Below are 16112 nucleotides of genomic sequence, written 5' to 3' on the forward strand. Positions count from 1 at the left end.
AAACAAAGTTGAAGCTGTTGGAATAGAAAAGGTGGTAGGTTTTAAGCAGCTTCTTAAAGGAGTTATAGTTGTCCAACAAACAAAGTGGGAAATGCACGGGAGGCTGGAGGAGGTTACTTAGATAGGCCCTGAAGAGATTTGGAAACAAGGTTGAGATTTTTCTGTTTGAGGCACTAATGGAGCCGGAACCAATTCCAGAGATGAGCGAATGGGTAAGACATCACATAAATGAAAGCTGTTTCTTCTTATCTGTTGCGTTAATAGATAATTGGACGAATATAGAGTTGTTATTAATGTAAAAAGGACCCTACTTTTTCTACTGCAGAGACATGTGCTTTTAGAATTTGCCTCATCGCACACTTTGGGGGACTGGGCAGAAAGACCACTCAAATTCCATCAGAGGGAAACTCTCAGCAGGTCCTGGAACTGCGCACGCAGCTGCTGAGGGTACAATGACGTTTGGTATTGTAGTAACGCGCCATGGCAACGACAATGGATGGGCGGAGGGAAAGCGCCTGGGGATGTAACGAAAAGTGGCGAGGGAGTTCAGAAGCAGCGTGCCAGTCGGAATGGGATGCGGCACTTCGAGAGCGGTTTCCACACAACCGGAGACCGGAACCGAGGACAGTCTGGAAAGAAAGCGCAAGGTAACCCGGCCCCGGACACACAGCAAATGGCTCCATTGGTATGGAGGCATCAGGCCAGGTCTCCGAGGGGTGGGCAAGGCATTGGGCATCACTGGTTCTTCTTTCCAAACTGATACATTGATTTGTCAGGGTAAAACATTACCGAGAACATGCAAAAAAAAAGACAGTCGTTGTCCCTTTCTTTCTCCGTTTCTGCCATCTCACAGCCCCAACCCACCAACAACCACTCCCACCAACCATAATAAGCCGGGGATACAGTCTAGGGATCTATATTATATGCTTTTTATAAAGTCACGTCAAACAGTTTCAGTAACTGCCCTTAACATTGCACTATCTTCGTAAAAATTTACTGTTTTATCTATACCAGTTCTTTAAGAATGTATACTAGGAGAAAGTGAGGACTGCAGATGCTGGAGTACCAGAGTTGAAAAATGTGGTGCTGGAAAAACACAGCAGGCCAGGCAGCATCCGAGGAGCAGGAGAATCGACTTTTCGGGCATAAACCCTTCTTCAGGCTTATGCCCGAAACGTCGATTCTCCTGCTCCTCGCATGCTGCCTGGCCTGCTGTGTTTTTCCAGCACCACATTTTTCAACTTTAAGAATGTATACACATTTGTAAGATATGTAAATGAATGTGTCTAAGTATCTATAAAGTTAAGCATCACGCAAGACCAGGTTATAGTCTAACGGGTTTATTTGTAGGCACAAGCTTTCGATAAGCTAACTAACGCCTCCAAATAAACCTGTTGGACTATAACCTGGTATTGTGTGATTTTTAACTTTGTCCACTCCAGTCCACACCAGCTCCTCAATCATAAATATCTCTAAGTTTCTTTGAATACTTAGATAGCATATACCTATATAAATGTACTGTGTATCTATAAATATGTCTATATATATATATATGGTAATGTTTATATAAAACTGTGCGTATGTGTTTGCTTTAATATTATGTCTAATATTTAGACTTGTAATTTCCTTTGAAGATAGTGTGACTGCAAGGACATGTATAAACTATATATATTTCACTCCCTACTTTAGTGACAAAAAGGAACCAAGGAGCAAATAATGTGCAAGCCGTTTGGTGACATATTTTCACATTTATGTCAATGTGTTGCGTATTTGAAAACATTAGAGGAATTAAAGCTTGGCAAGCACTTTTTTTCATGAAGTTCATACCCCTTTAACTATTCAGATGACAAAAGTTTACCTTTCCTCAGCATGCATACAGTTTGCAAAACAAATCAGAGCCAAAACAAATCTTTCTCCTGTCCCAATTACACCTTTAAAACAAAGGACAGTAGAGGGAACCAAATTGCAAATGAAATTAAACCACCAACTTGCCTGTTAAATTAGAAAGATGAACAGCCACATATTTTGCTCACGCATTCCAATGATTCCATCGTGAGCAGGCAAAATTATTTACCTAGGTCAGAAGTCCGACAACACCAGGTTATAGTCCGACATGTCTATTGGAAATCACAAGCTTTCGGAGCATTGTCCCTTTACCAGGTGAAGTCACCTGACAAAGGGCCAACACTATGAAAGCTTGTGATTTCAAATAAACCTGTTGGACTATAATCTGATTCATCTGACTTCTAACCTTGTCCACCCCAGTCCAAAACTGGCACCTCCACGTCATATTTACCTAGGACATACAATGTAGAACATAGAGCAGTACAGCAACATGCTGTTCGGCCCATCGTGTCTGTGCCGACCATAATCCCCTGTGCCTGCACAGTATCCATAGCTCTCTGTTCTCTGCCTGTTTCTATGTCTGTCAAAATGCTTCGTAAATGTTGCTATTCATCTGCTAATTCTACCTTGCTCCCAGAATAACGTTCAAAATCTGCAAAGCATCACACGTACATTGGCAATTCTTGAATGTGTCTTGATATCAATATAGTCAAATTGAGAAAGTGTGCAGAGGCAGAAACAGTACTTCAATTTTCTAGGTGCTGATTGTAAATCTACAGCATAAACTTTGTTTCCACAGTGCAACATCAAAAAACAATATCCTCCAGGAGAAATTGCAGTGCTGTTTAAAAGCTTCTTTAAAGATTAATGCAATTACATCTCAATTATAAAATGATCTGCTATCAAAGGAGTACTACTTTTTTTCTAGCCAATGTAACTCCCAGCAGAGGTGTTGTGACACTGTGGTTGGTGACCCTACCCCTGAGCCCTGAAGCTCCAGGCTAGAGTTCCACTTGTTATGGACCAGACCTAGCATCCCAAAGTATATTGTGTAGATAGCCTAGACCCCAACTTCTTTATTTTTTCAAAAGACAAGTTAAGGCATTGTGTTCCAGATATAAGTAGATTGGTCCACTGCTAAGCTTCACTCAAAACATACTTTATTCTTACAAAACAATTAAAATGTGAGAAAAAGAAGAATTGGCATAACTTTACTCTATTGAAATACTTAACAAGATAATGTATTATTTAATTCCAAATCATCAACTGCTCCAATTTAGGCAGCATCTCATAAATACTTCCTCTGGCAATGACAATTCAGCAAAACAGTTACAATTTATCATGTACTGTCTCTCTCCAGTCTAGAAGAAAGAAATAATCTGCCCCTTTTGATTTTAAGTGGATGTCTCGCTGTCTAAGATTTCACTGTAGCAGCGAGAACTCAAGCTTTTAACTCTAGCAGCCAGCAGAAACCTTCCCAAAGGGATAACATTACTGTTATACTTTGGGAGGATATTTCTGGGAATACGATCAGGGAAAGGCAATTATGATGTGATTAGGCAAGATTTAGGATGCATAGGATGGGGATTGGCAAGGCAGGGGTTGGACACACTTGAAATGTGGAGCTTATGTAGATGGACAAGGGAGAGCCAGTGGATGTAGTGTACCTGGACTTTCAGAAAGCCTTTGATAAAGTCCCACATAGGAGATTAGTGAGCAAAATTAGGACACATGGTGTTGGGGGCAAAATACTGACTTGGATTGAAAATTGGCTGGCTGACAGGAAGCAAGGAGTAGTGATAAATGGGTCCCTTTCGGAAGGGCAGGCGGTGATAAGTGGAGTACCACAAGCAGCTGTTTACAATATACATTAATGATATAGATGAAGGCACTAAAAGTAATATTAGCAAATTTGCTGATGACACAAAGCTCGGTGGCAGGATGAAATGTGAGGAGGATGTTATGAGAATACAGGGTGACTTGGACAGGCTAGTTGAGTGGATGGATGCATGGTAGATGCAGTTTAATGTGGATAAATGTGTGGTTATCCACTTTGATGGCAAGAACAGGAGGCAGATTACTATCTAAAGGGAGTCGAATTCGGTAAAGGGAAAGTACAATGAGATCTAGGTGTTTTTGTACATCAGGATGAAAGTGAGGACTGCAGATACTGGAGATCAGAGTCAATATAGGAGTGGTGCTGGAAAAGTACAGCAGGTCAGGCAGCATCTGAGGAGCAGGAAAATCGACATTTTGGGTAGGAGCTCTTCATCAGGAATCGTGAACATCAGTCAACGAAAGCAAGCAGGCAGGCACAGTTAGTGAGAATATGGAGATACAGGCTACAAGATTAGGTGGGTTTGAAGTTGACAAAGAGGAGGTCTTAGCAATTTTGGAAGATCAGAAAATACACAAGACCCCTGGGCCGGATGGGATTTATCCAAGGATTCTCTGGGAAGCCAGAGAGGAGATTGTAGAGCCTTTGGCTTTGATCTTAATGTCATCATTGTCAACAGGAGTAGTGCCAGAAGTCTGAAGGATAGCAAATGTTGGTTCCTTGTGTAAGAGGAGTTGGCTCAACCCTGGTAATTATACGCCAGTGAGTGTTACTTCGGTTGTGGGTAAGGTGTTGGAGAAGGTTATAAGAGATAGGATTTATAATCATCTGGAAAGGAGTAATTTGATTAGGGATAGTCTATGTGGTTTTATGAAGGGTAGGTTGTGCCTCACTAACCTTACTAAGTTCTTTGAGAAGGTGACAAAACAGGTGGATGATGATAAAGTAGTTGATATGGTGTATATGGAATTCAGTAAGGCATTTGATAAGGTTCCACACGGTAGGCTATTTCACAAAATATGGAGTTTTGGTATTGAAGGTGATTTAGAGGTTTGGATCAGAAATTGGCTCGCTGAAAGAAGACGGAGTGTGGTGGTTGGTGGGAAATGTTCATCCTGGAGCTCAATTGCCAGTGGTGTGCTGCAAGGATCTGTTTTGGGGCCACTGCTGTTTGTCGTTTTTATAAATGGTCTAGATGTAGGTGTAGAAGGATGGGTTAGTAAATTTTCAGATGACACTAAGGTAGGCAGAATTGTGGATAGTGCTGAAGTGTGGATAGTGTTATGGGTTACAGAGGGACATAGATAAGATGCATAGCTGGGCTGAGAAGAGGCAAATGGAGTTTAATGTGGAAAAGTGTGAGGTAGTTCACTTCAGAAGAAGTAACAGGAATGTGGAGTACTGGGCTAATGGTAAAATCCTGGTCAGTGGAGATGAACAGAGTGATCTCAGAGTCCAGGTGCATAAATCCCGAAAGTTGCTGCCAGGTTAATAGGGTTGCTAAGAAGACATATGGTGTGTTGCAGTTTATTGTTAGAGGGATTGAGTTTCGGAGCCATGAGGCCATGCTTCAGCTGTACAAAACACTGGTAAGGCCGCACCATGTAGTTCTCGTCACCGCATTATAGTAAAGTTGTGGAAGCTTTGGAAAGGGTTCAGAGGAGATTTACTAGGATGTTGCCTGGTATGGAAGAAAGGTCTTACGAGGAAAGACTGAGGGAACTGAGGCTGTTTTCGTTGGAGAGAAGAAAGTTGAGAGGAGACTTAAACGAGATGTATAAGATATTCAGAGGGTTAGATAGGGTGGACAGTGAGAGGCTTTTTCCTCAGATGGTGAAGGCTAACACAAGGGGACATAGATTTAGGACAGAAATCAGGGGTAGTTTCTTTACTCGGACAGTAGTAGGGGCGTGGAATGGCCTGCCTGCAACAGTAGTAAACTCGCCAACATTAAGGGCATTTAAATGGACAGTGGACATACATATGGATAATAATGGAACAGTATAGGTTAGATGGGCATCAGATTAATTTCACAGGTCGGCACAACATCGAGGGCCAAAGGGCTTGTACTGCGCTGTAACATTTTATGTTCTGTGTTCTAGGTTATTTAGGTGGAACTGAGAAATAGGAAAGGGATGACCACCTTATTGGATTGTACTATGAACCCTCCAATAGTCTGCAGGAAATTGAGAAAAATATTTGTAAGGAGATTTCAGTTATCTGTAAGAATAATAGGGTGGTTATGGTAGGGAATTTTAACTTAGTGTTAAGAGTTCAGATGGAGAGGAATTTGTTCGGAGTGTACAAGAAAATTTCTGATTCAGTATGTGGATGTACCTATGAGAGAAGGTGCAAAACTTGACCTACTCTTGGGAAATAAGGCAGGGCAAGTGACTGAAGTCAAGATTAGAGTGGTGCTGGAAAAGCACAGCCAGGTCAGGCAGCATCCGAGGAGTAGGAAAATCGACTTTTTAGGCAGGAGCCATTCATCGGGACTCTTGATGAAGGGCTCCTGCCCGAAACGTCGATTTTTCCTGCTCCTCGGGTGCTGCCTGACCTGCTGTGCTTTTCCAGCACACTCTAATCTTGACTCTGATCTCCAACATCTGCAGTCCTCACTTTTGCCAAGTGGCTGAGGTGTCAGTGGGGGAGCACTTTGGGGCCAGTGACCATAATTGTATTTGTTTTAAAATAGTCATGGAAAAGGATAGACTCAATCTAAAAGTTAAAGGTCTAAACTGGAGGAAAGCCAATTTTGACGGTATTAGGCAAGAACTTTCAAATGTTGATTGGGGGCAAATGTTTGCAGGTAAAGGGATGACTGGAAAGCGGGAAGTCTTCAAAAATGAGATAATGAGAGTCTAGAGACACTATGTCCCTGTAAGGGTGAAGGGCAAGGATGATAGGGAATGGTGGATGACTAGAGAAATTGAGGTTTTGGTCATGAAAAGGAAGGAAGCATTTGTCAGGGATGGGCAGCAGAAATAGACTGAATCCTTAAAAGAGTATAGTGGCAGAAGGGGTTTACTGAAGAGGAAATCAGGAGAGCAAAAAGGGGACATGATAGCTTTTGCAAGTAGGGTTAAGGAGCATCCAAACGGATTTTCTAAGTACATTAAGGACAAAAGGTAACAAGGGCCCCCTCAAAGATCAGCCAGGCAACCTTTGTGTGGAACTGCAGGAGATGGGGGAGATACTAAATGAGGATTTTGCGTCAGTATTTACTGTGGAAAAGGACATGGACGATATAGAATGTCAGAAAATAGATGGTGACATCTTCAAAAATGTTCATATTATTGAGGAAGAGGAGGTACTGGATGTCTTGAAACGCATAAAGGTGGATAAATCCCCAGGACCTAAACACGTGTACCCTAGAATTCTGTAGGAAGGTAAGGAAATGATTGCTGGGCCCCTTGTTGAGATATTTGTATCATTGATAGTCACAGGTGAGGTGCCAGAAGACTGGAGGTTGGCTAATGTGGTGCCACTATTTAAGAAAGGTGGTAAGTAGAAGCCAGGAAACTACAGACCGGTTTTGTCTGACATTGGTGGTGGGCAAGTTGTTGGAGGGAATCCTGAGGGATAGGATGTACATGTATTGGGAAAGGCAAGGACTGATTAGGGATAGTCAACATGGCTTTGTGTGTGGGAAATCATTTCTCACAAACTTGATTGAGTTTTTTGAAGAAGTAACGAAGGGGATTGATTAGGGCAGAGAGTGGACATGATCTATATGGACTTCAGGAAGTGTTCAACAAGGTTCCTCATGGGAGACTGGTTAGCAAGGTTAGATCACATAGAATACAGGGAGAGTTAGCCATCTGTCTAAATCACATACAAAACTGCCTTCAAGGGAGAAGAGTGGTGGGTAGAGGGTTGCCTTTCAGACTGGAAGCCTGTGATCAGTGGAGTCCCACAAGGTTCTGGATTAGTGGTGCTGGAAGAGCACAGCAGTTCAGGCAGCATCCAAGTAGCTTCGAAATCGACGTTTCGGGCAAAAGCCCTTCATCAGGAATAAAGGCAGTGAGCCTGAAGCGTGGAGAGATAAGCTAGAGGAGGGTGGGGGTGGGGAGAAAGTAGCATAGAGTACAATGGGTGAGTGGGGGAGGGGATGAAGGTGATAGGTCAAGGAGGAGAGGGTGGAGTGGATAGGTGGAAAAGGAGATAGGCAGGTAGGACAAGTCCGGACAAGTCAAGGGGACAGTTACTGAGCTGGAAGTTTGGAACTAGGGTGAGGTGGGGGAAGGGGAAATGAGGAAACTGTTGAAGTCCACATTGATGCCTTGGGGTTGAAGTGTTCCGAGGCAGAAGATGAGGCGATCTTCATCCAGGTGTCTGGTAGTGAGGGAGCGGCGGTGAAGGAGGCCCAGGACCTCCATGTCCTCGGCAGAGTGGGAGGGGGAGTTGAAATGTTGGGCCACGGGGCGGTGTGGTTGATTGGTGCGGGTGTCCTGGAGATGTTCCCTAAAGCGCTCTGCTAGGAGGCACCCAGTCTCCCCAATGTAGAGGAGACCGCATCGGGAGCAACGGCTACAATAAATGATATTAGTGGATGTGCAAGTAAAGCTTTGATGGATGTGGAAGGCTCCTTTAGGGCCTTGGATAGAGGTGAGGGAGGAGGTGTGGGCGCAGGTTTTACAGTTCCTGCGGTGGCAGAGGGAAGAGCCAGGATTGGAGGGTGGGTTGTTTGGGGGCGTGGACCTGACCAGGTAGTTGCGGAGGGAACGGTCTTCGCGAAGGTGGAAAGGGGTGGGGAGGGAAATATATCCCTGGTAGTGGAGTCTGTTTGGAGGTGGCGGAAATGTCGGCAGATGATTTGGTTTATGTGAAGGTTGGTAGGGTGGAAGGTGAGCACCAGGGGTGTTCTGTCCTTGTTACGGTTGGAGGGGTGGGGTCTGAGGGCGGAGGTGCAGGATGTGGACGAGATGCGTTGGAGGGCATCTTTAACCACAAGGATCAGTGCTGGGTCCAATGCTTTTTTCATTTATATAAATGATTTCGATGTGAACATAAGAGGTATAGTTAGTAACTTTGCAGATGACACCAACATTGGAGGTGTAGTGGACAGTGAAAATGGTTCCCTGGGAGTACAATGGGATCTTGATCAAATAGGCCAATGGGCTGAGGAGTGGCGGATGGAGATCAATTTAGATAAATGTGAGGTGAGACATTTTGGAACGGCAAGGTCCTAAGGAGTGTTGCTGAACAAAGAGACCTTGGAGTGCATGTTCATCGTTCCTTGAAAGTGTAAGTTGTAGGTAGGTAAGATGGTGAAGAAAGTGTTTAGTATGCCTTCCTTCATTGGCCAGAGCTTTGAGTACAGGAGTTGGGACGTCATGTTGCAGCTGTACAGGACATTGGTTAGGCCACTTTTGGAATATTGTGTGCAACTCTGGTCTTTGTCCTATCAGAAGGATGTTGTGAAACTTGAAAGGGTTCAGAAAAGATTTACAAGGTTGTTGCCAGGGTTGGAGGGTTTGAGCTCCAGGGAGAGACTGAACGGGCTGGGGCTGTTTTCCCTGGAGTGTCAGAGGCTGAGGGATGACCTTATAGAGGTTTATAAAATCATAAGGGGTATGGATAGGGTAAATAGACAAGGTCTTTTCCCTGGGGTAGGGGAGTCCAGAACTAGAGGGCATAGGTTTAGGGTGAGGGGGGAAAATTTTTAAAGGCACTTAAGGGGCATCTTTTTCATGCAGAGAGTGGAGTGTGTATGGAATGAGCTGCCAAAGAAATCGGTGGAGGCTGACACAATGACAACACTTGAAAGGCATCTGGATGGGTATATGAATAGGAAGGGTTTGGAAGGATATTGGTGAAGTGCTGGCAAATGGGATCATATCAGTTTCGGATATCAGGGTGACATGGACCAGTTGGACAGAAGATTCTGTTTCTGTGCTGTACATCTCTATGACTCTGTATGAAAATGAAAACAAAATTAAAAGCCCGGGTCTGTGAGATCCCTGACCCTATCGACTCGCAATTCTTCTCTCATGCAAAAAAAAAGATATTTACCAACTGCTTGGCTGAAGGAGTCATTTTGGCATCACTGTGACAGCATCCCTCTGCAGCAGAAACAACATTCCATAAAGGCACGGTCTCATCACACACTCCAGAATTTGATTATAAACCTGTAAATCCTTCCGAAATGGATGCTGGCATGGAATAAAAGGAGAGTTTCTTGGTCACTTTTGGTGAAGAACGCAATAGCAAATAACTGCAGTATTTTTCCAAGAATAATCGTGAATACGTAATTAAAATGGAGGTCTGTGGTCACCAATGCCCTCTTACAGCGTGATCTGAGGAGAGACAGAGAGACAGAATGTAACCCATACAAAAATGCATTACTCCACTATTGTTTTTTACAATGAAAATTGCACATATTTCTTCTCCATTTTGATGAAGTTGTTGTTTTGAATCTGTAATGGATTCTTATGTTTTTATAGGTATAACAAGTTTTTAAAAATAATTTCTGTGATTTAAACACACTGTTTCTGTATCACTTTAATTACCTTTTCTTTCACCATCTATGGGAGCATATTTAAAAATGTTGACATGGTACATGCATCAATCGTTAACTCTCATAGTGCATTATCTTATATAGCTTCATAAATCTCTGAATTTAAATACTTTTCAGAGATGATGCCTTATTCTATGCTCTTTAGTTAAAGAAAGTAGTCTGTTTCTTATGTTCTCTATTCCAATCTATTATAATTGCAAACACTTCTATCAAATTGCTTATTTATCCTCTTTGTTCTCGTGACTGATTAGGGAGAGTCAACATGCCTTTGTGTGAGGGAAATTGTGTCTCACTAACTTGAGTTTTTTGAAGAAGTGACAAAGAAGATTGATGAAGGCAGTGGGGTAGATATTGTCTGTATGGACTTCAGCAAGATTCTACACAGTAGACCAACGTTGGCAAGGTTAGATCACATTGCATCTGTAGAGAGCTAGCCAATTGAATACAAAATTGACTTGAAGATAGGAGACAGAAAGTGGTGGTGGAGGGTTGTTTTTCGGACTGGAGGCCTGTGACCAGTGGTTTGCTGCAAGGATCAATGATGGGTCCACTGCTTTTCATAATTTCTTTGAATGATTCGGATGTGAACTCAGCATTGAACACAGGAGGTATGGTTAGTAAGTTTGCAAATGACACCAAAATTGGAGGTGTAGTGGGCAGTAAAGAAGGTTATCTCAGAGTACAGGGGGACCTTGATCAGATGAGCCAATGGGCTGAGGAGTGGCAAATTGAGTTTAATTTAAATAAATGTGAGGTGTTGCATTTTGGTCAGGCAAAGCAGGCAGGATTTATACACTTAATGGTAGGGCTGTGTGGAATGTTGCTGAACAAAGGGAACTAGGGGTGCAGGCACATGGTTCCTTGATAGTGGAGTCTCAGGTAGACAGGGTGGTGAAGAAGGCATTTGGTATGCTTGTCTTCATTGGTCATTGCATTGAGTATAGGAATTGGGAGGTCATGTTGTGGCTACATAGGAGATTGGACAAGCCACTTTTAGAATATTGCATTCATTTCTGGTTCCCCTACTATAGAAAAGATGTTGTAAAACCTGAAAGAGTTCAGAAAAGGTTGACAAAGGTGTTACCTAGTTTGCACGGTTTGAGCTATAGGGAGAGGCTTAATAGGCTGGGCTTTTTACCCCCGGAACGTTGGAGGTCGAGGGGTGACTTTATTGAGATCTACAAAATCATGCAGGGCGTGGATAGGGTAAATACCAAGGTCTTTTTCCCAGAATAAGGGAGTCTAAAACTAGAGGGCATAGGTTTAAGGTGAGATGGGAAAAATTTAGAAGGAACCTAAGGGGCAGAAGGTAGTGCACATATGGAATGACCTGCCAGAGGAAATGGTAGAGGTGGGTATAATTAGAACATTTAAAAGGCATTTGGATGAGCATATGAATTGGAAGGGTTTAGAGGGAAATAGGCCAAATGCTGGCAAATGGGACTAGATCAGTTTAGGATATCTCGTCTGCATGGGTGAGTTGGACCAAAGGGCCTACTTCTATGCTATATATCTCTATGATTCTATGTTTAATTGTCTCATCAGTTGTATAGTGCAGCATACAGTGTTATTCATCCCAGCATATGTTTCCCACATAGGAACAAAAACATCCTCATCATTGAGTTGGTTGAATTTACTCTGCTCCTCTTCATTCTTGACATCATGTTCAGTTCTTAGCTTGTTTGAACCCAGAATCAGTCACCATCTGCCAGATTTCCACAAAACAGCTAGTTGTACTTCTGCCTTGATAATCTGTTGGTTGTTGAGAATTGTTTTTAAGTTCCTAATCCTCTGATCCATTGGCTGTGATGTTGAAAAGTAAGATTATTATCATGTTGCTCGAGACCAGTGGTATTTGGTAGTGTGCTGATGTTCATAAAGCAGCATGGCTTCTTGGACTTCCCTACTACATGTAGTAATAGCTTTCTGGTGCCACCCATGGTGGTGTGGACCACTGGGAGTGACACATTGATTGATTGCTTCGCTTTCAATATTACATGTTTCATTCATAAACATCAAAGAAGACCTGATAAAAGATGGTAAAGCCATCCAGTTTCATGCACGGCATATATTCGTTCAGGATGTGGACAGAAACATTTTGCTGTCAACCATCTGTCATTGTTGCTGTAAGTGCTGCACCTGCACATTTTACCTCATAGACGACCGTACCATGTCTTGTCATGAATTGGGACAGCTATCCATTGCCGCAGGTGAACTTCTTGTGATCCAGCCTATTTGCCAGGGCAACTCCTTTTCTTGCAGGATTGGACCAAAGATAGGAATGTTCTGTACTTGGGCCACCTTGAACCATGTTACCAAAGCCTCTTTGATACCAGAGTTGACGACTGTCCTCATCCTATTCCTTGCTGGAGAGAATGCAAGCCTGTCAAACTCTTCCAAGATTTTTGCCTTATGCTTCAAAGTGATTGGCAAACCCTGTAGTGAAATTCCCCACACCTTGGCATTTTCCATATTTCACTTCAGACTGCAGCTTTCGATTTACTGCATCAATGTCACCTTGTCTGTAATTAACAATACTTTTAACTTTGTCACACATTAGTCTATACTTGGATTTCACAGAGAAATTTCGATGTCAGCTGGTTGATTGGCTGTAATTTTGTGCTATATTTTGGCGTAATTCTGCTCTGATTATTTGGCACAGTCATATGACAAGCTTTTGCAAGTTCATCTCCTATTGTGGGAGAAAAAGTGTTGTGGTGATAATGTTGCTGGACTGATGATAACTCCAGAGCTGAAAATGTGTTGCTGGAAAAGCGCAGCAGGTCAGGCAGCATCCAAGGAGCAGGAAAATCGACGTTTTGGGCATGAGCCCTTCTTCAGGAATCATGCCCGAAACGTCGATTCTTCTGCTCCTTGGATGCTGCCTGACCTGCTGCGCTTTTCCAGCAACACGTTTTCAGCTCTGATCTCCAGCATTTGCAGTCCTCACTTTCTCCTAGATGATAATAACTCCAGGCTAATGTTCTGTTGTAGCTAATGATAATCTAATGACAGCCATGTCACAGAGTCACATAGAGGTACGGCATGGAAACAGACCCTTCGGCCCAACTTGTCCATGCTGACCACATATCCCAACCCAATCTAGTCCACCTGCCAGCACCTGGCTCATGTCCCTCTAAACCCTTCCTATTCAGATACCCATCCAGATACCTTTTTAAATGTTGCAATTGTACCAGCCTCCAGCACTTCCTCAGGTAGCTTATTCCATACACGTACCACCCTCTGTGTGAAAACGTTGCCCCTTAGGTCTCTTTTATATCTTTCCCCTCTCACCCTAAACCTCCCCCACCCCAGGGAAGAGACTTTGTCTATTTATCCTATCCATGCCCCTCACTCAGAAATACATCCAGGGGAAGTTACTTGGGTGGAACTGAGAAATAAAAGAGGGATGATCACCTTATGGGATTGTATTATAGACCCCCCAATAGTCAGAGGGAAATTAAGAAACAAACTTGTAAGGAGATCTCAGCTATAATAGGGTACTTATGGTAGGGGATTTTAACTTTCCAAACATTGGCTGGGACTGCCATAGTGTTAAAGGTTTAGATGGAGAGGAATTTCTTAAGTGTGTACAAGACAATTTTCTGATTCAGTATGTGGATGTACCTACTAGAGAAGATGCAAAACTTGACCTACTCTTGGGAAATAAGGCAGGGCAGGTGACTGAGGTGTCAGTGGGGGAGCACTTTGGGGCCAGCGACAATAATTCTATTCGTTTTAAAACAGTAGTGGAAAAGGATAGACCAGATCAAAAAGTTGAAGTTCTAAATTGGAGAGAGGCCAATTTTGACGGTATCAGGCAAGAACCTTGGAAAGCTGATTGGAGACAGATGTTCGCAGGTAAAGGGACAGCTGGAAAATGGGAAGCCTTCAGAAATGAGATAACAAGAATCCAGAGAAAGTATGTTCCTGTCAGGGTGAAAGGGAACGCTGGTAGGTATAGGGAATGCTGGATGATTAAAGAAATTGAGGGTTTGGTTAAGAAAAAGAAGGAAGCATATGTCAGGTATAGACAGGATAGATCGAGTGAATCCTTAGAAGAGTATAAAAAGAAGTAGGAGTATACTCAAGAGGGAAATCAGGAGGGCAAAACAGGAACATGAGAGCCACAGAAAATGGGGGAGATACTAAATGAATATTTTGCATCAGTATTTACTGTGAAAAAGGATATGGAAGATACAGACTGTAAGGAAACAGATGGTGACATCTTGCAAAATGTCCAGATTACAGAGGAGGAAGTGCTGGATGTCTTGAAATGGTTAAACGTAGATAAATCCCCAGGACCTGATCAGGTGTACCCGAGGACTCTGTGGGAAGCTAGAGAAGTGATTGCTGGGCCTCTTGCTGAGATATTTGTAATATCAATAGTCACAGGTGATGTGCTGGAAGACTGGAGGTTGGCAAACGTGGTGCCACTGTTTAAGAAGGGCGGTAAAGACAAGCCAGGGAACTATAGACCGGTGAGTCTGACCTCAGTAGCGGGCAAGTTGGAGAGAATCCTGAGGGACAGGATGTACATGTATTTGGAAAGGCAAGGACTGATTCGGGATAGTCAACATGGCTTTGTGCGTGGGAAATCATGTCTCACAAACTTGATTAAGTTTTTTGAAGAAGTAACAAAGAAGATTGATGAGGGCAGAGCAGTAGATGTGATCTATATCGACTTCAGTAAGGCGTTGGACAAGGTTTCCCATGGGAGACTAATTAGCAAGGTTAGATCTCATGGAATAAAGGGAGAACTAGCCATTTGGATATCGAATTGGCTCAAAGGTAGAAGACAGAGGGTGGTGGTGGTGGAGGGTTGTTTTTCAGACTGGAGGCCTGTGACCAGTGGAGTGCCACAAGGAACGGTGCTGGGTCCTCTACTTTTTGTCATTTACATAAATGATTTGGATGCGAGCATAAGAGGTACAGTTAGTAAGTTTGCAGATGACACCAAAATTGGAGGTGTAGTTTACAGCAAAGAGGGTTACCTCAGATTACAACAGGATCTGGACCAGATGGGCCAATGGGCTGAGAAGTAGCAGATGGAGTTTAATTCACATAAATGCAAGGTGCTGCATTTTGGGAAAGCAAATCTTAACAGGACATATACACTTAATGGTAAGGTCCTGGGGAGTGTTGCTGAACAAAGAGATCTTGGAGCGCAGGTTCATAGCTCCTTGAAAGTGGAGTCACAGGTAGATAGGATAGTGAAGAAAGCGTTTAGTATGCTTTCCTTTCTTGGTCAGAGTATTGAGTACAGGAGTTGGGAGGTCATGTTGCGGCTGTACAGGACATTGGTTAGGCCACTGTTGGAATATTGCATGCAATTCTGGTCTCCTTCGTATCGGAAAGATGTTGTGAAACTTGAAAGGGTTCAGAAAAAATTTACAAGGATGTTGCCAGGGTTGGAGCATTTGAGCTATAGGGAGAGGCTGAACAGGCTGGAGCTGTTTTCCTTGGAGTGTCGGAGGCTGAGGGATGACCTTAAAGAGGTTTACAAAATTATGAGGGGCAGATAGGATAAATAGACAAGGTCTTTTTCTTGGGAACGGGGAATCCAGAACTAGGGGTAGGTTTAGGGTGAGAGGGGAAAGATATAAAAGAGATCTAATGGGCAACTTTTTCATGCAGAGGGTGGTATGTGTATAGAATGAGGTGCCAGAGGATGTGGTGGAGGCTGGTACAATTGCAACATTTAAGAGGCATTTGGATAGGTATATGAATAGGAAGGGTTTGGAGGGATATGGGCCGTGTGCTGGCAGGTGGGATTAGATTGGGTTGGGATATCTGGTTGGCATGGACGGGTTGGACCGAAGGGTCTGTCTCCATGCTGTACATCTCTGACTCTATGATCTTATATACCTCTATAAAGGTCACCCCCAATCACTGACACTTCAGGAAAAG

General features: G+C 43.2%; 1 protein-coding gene across 2 annotated transcripts in view; it reads left to right on the forward strand.

The window, feature by feature from the left end:
* The first annotated feature begins 490 nt into the window (after positions 1-490).
* stmnd1 (stathmin domain containing 1) overlaps positions 491-16112 on the forward strand; it is a 57882-nt gene continuing 42260 nt past the window's right edge. For both annotated transcript variants that reach the window (XM_072560998.1, XM_072560999.1), the window contains exon 1: positions 491-647. In XM_072560998.1, coding sequence (XP_072417099.1) covers positions 570-647 — 78 coding nt within the window. In that variant the 5' untranslated portion in view covers positions 491-569. The remainder of the gene's footprint in view (positions 648-16112) is intronic.

Source organism: Chiloscyllium punctatum, chromosome 41, assembly GCF_047496795.1.
Source record: "Chiloscyllium punctatum isolate Juve2018m chromosome 41, sChiPun1.3, whole genome shotgun sequence".
In the NCBI taxonomy this organism is placed as follows: domain Eukaryota; kingdom Metazoa; phylum Chordata; class Chondrichthyes; order Orectolobiformes; family Hemiscylliidae; genus Chiloscyllium; species Chiloscyllium punctatum.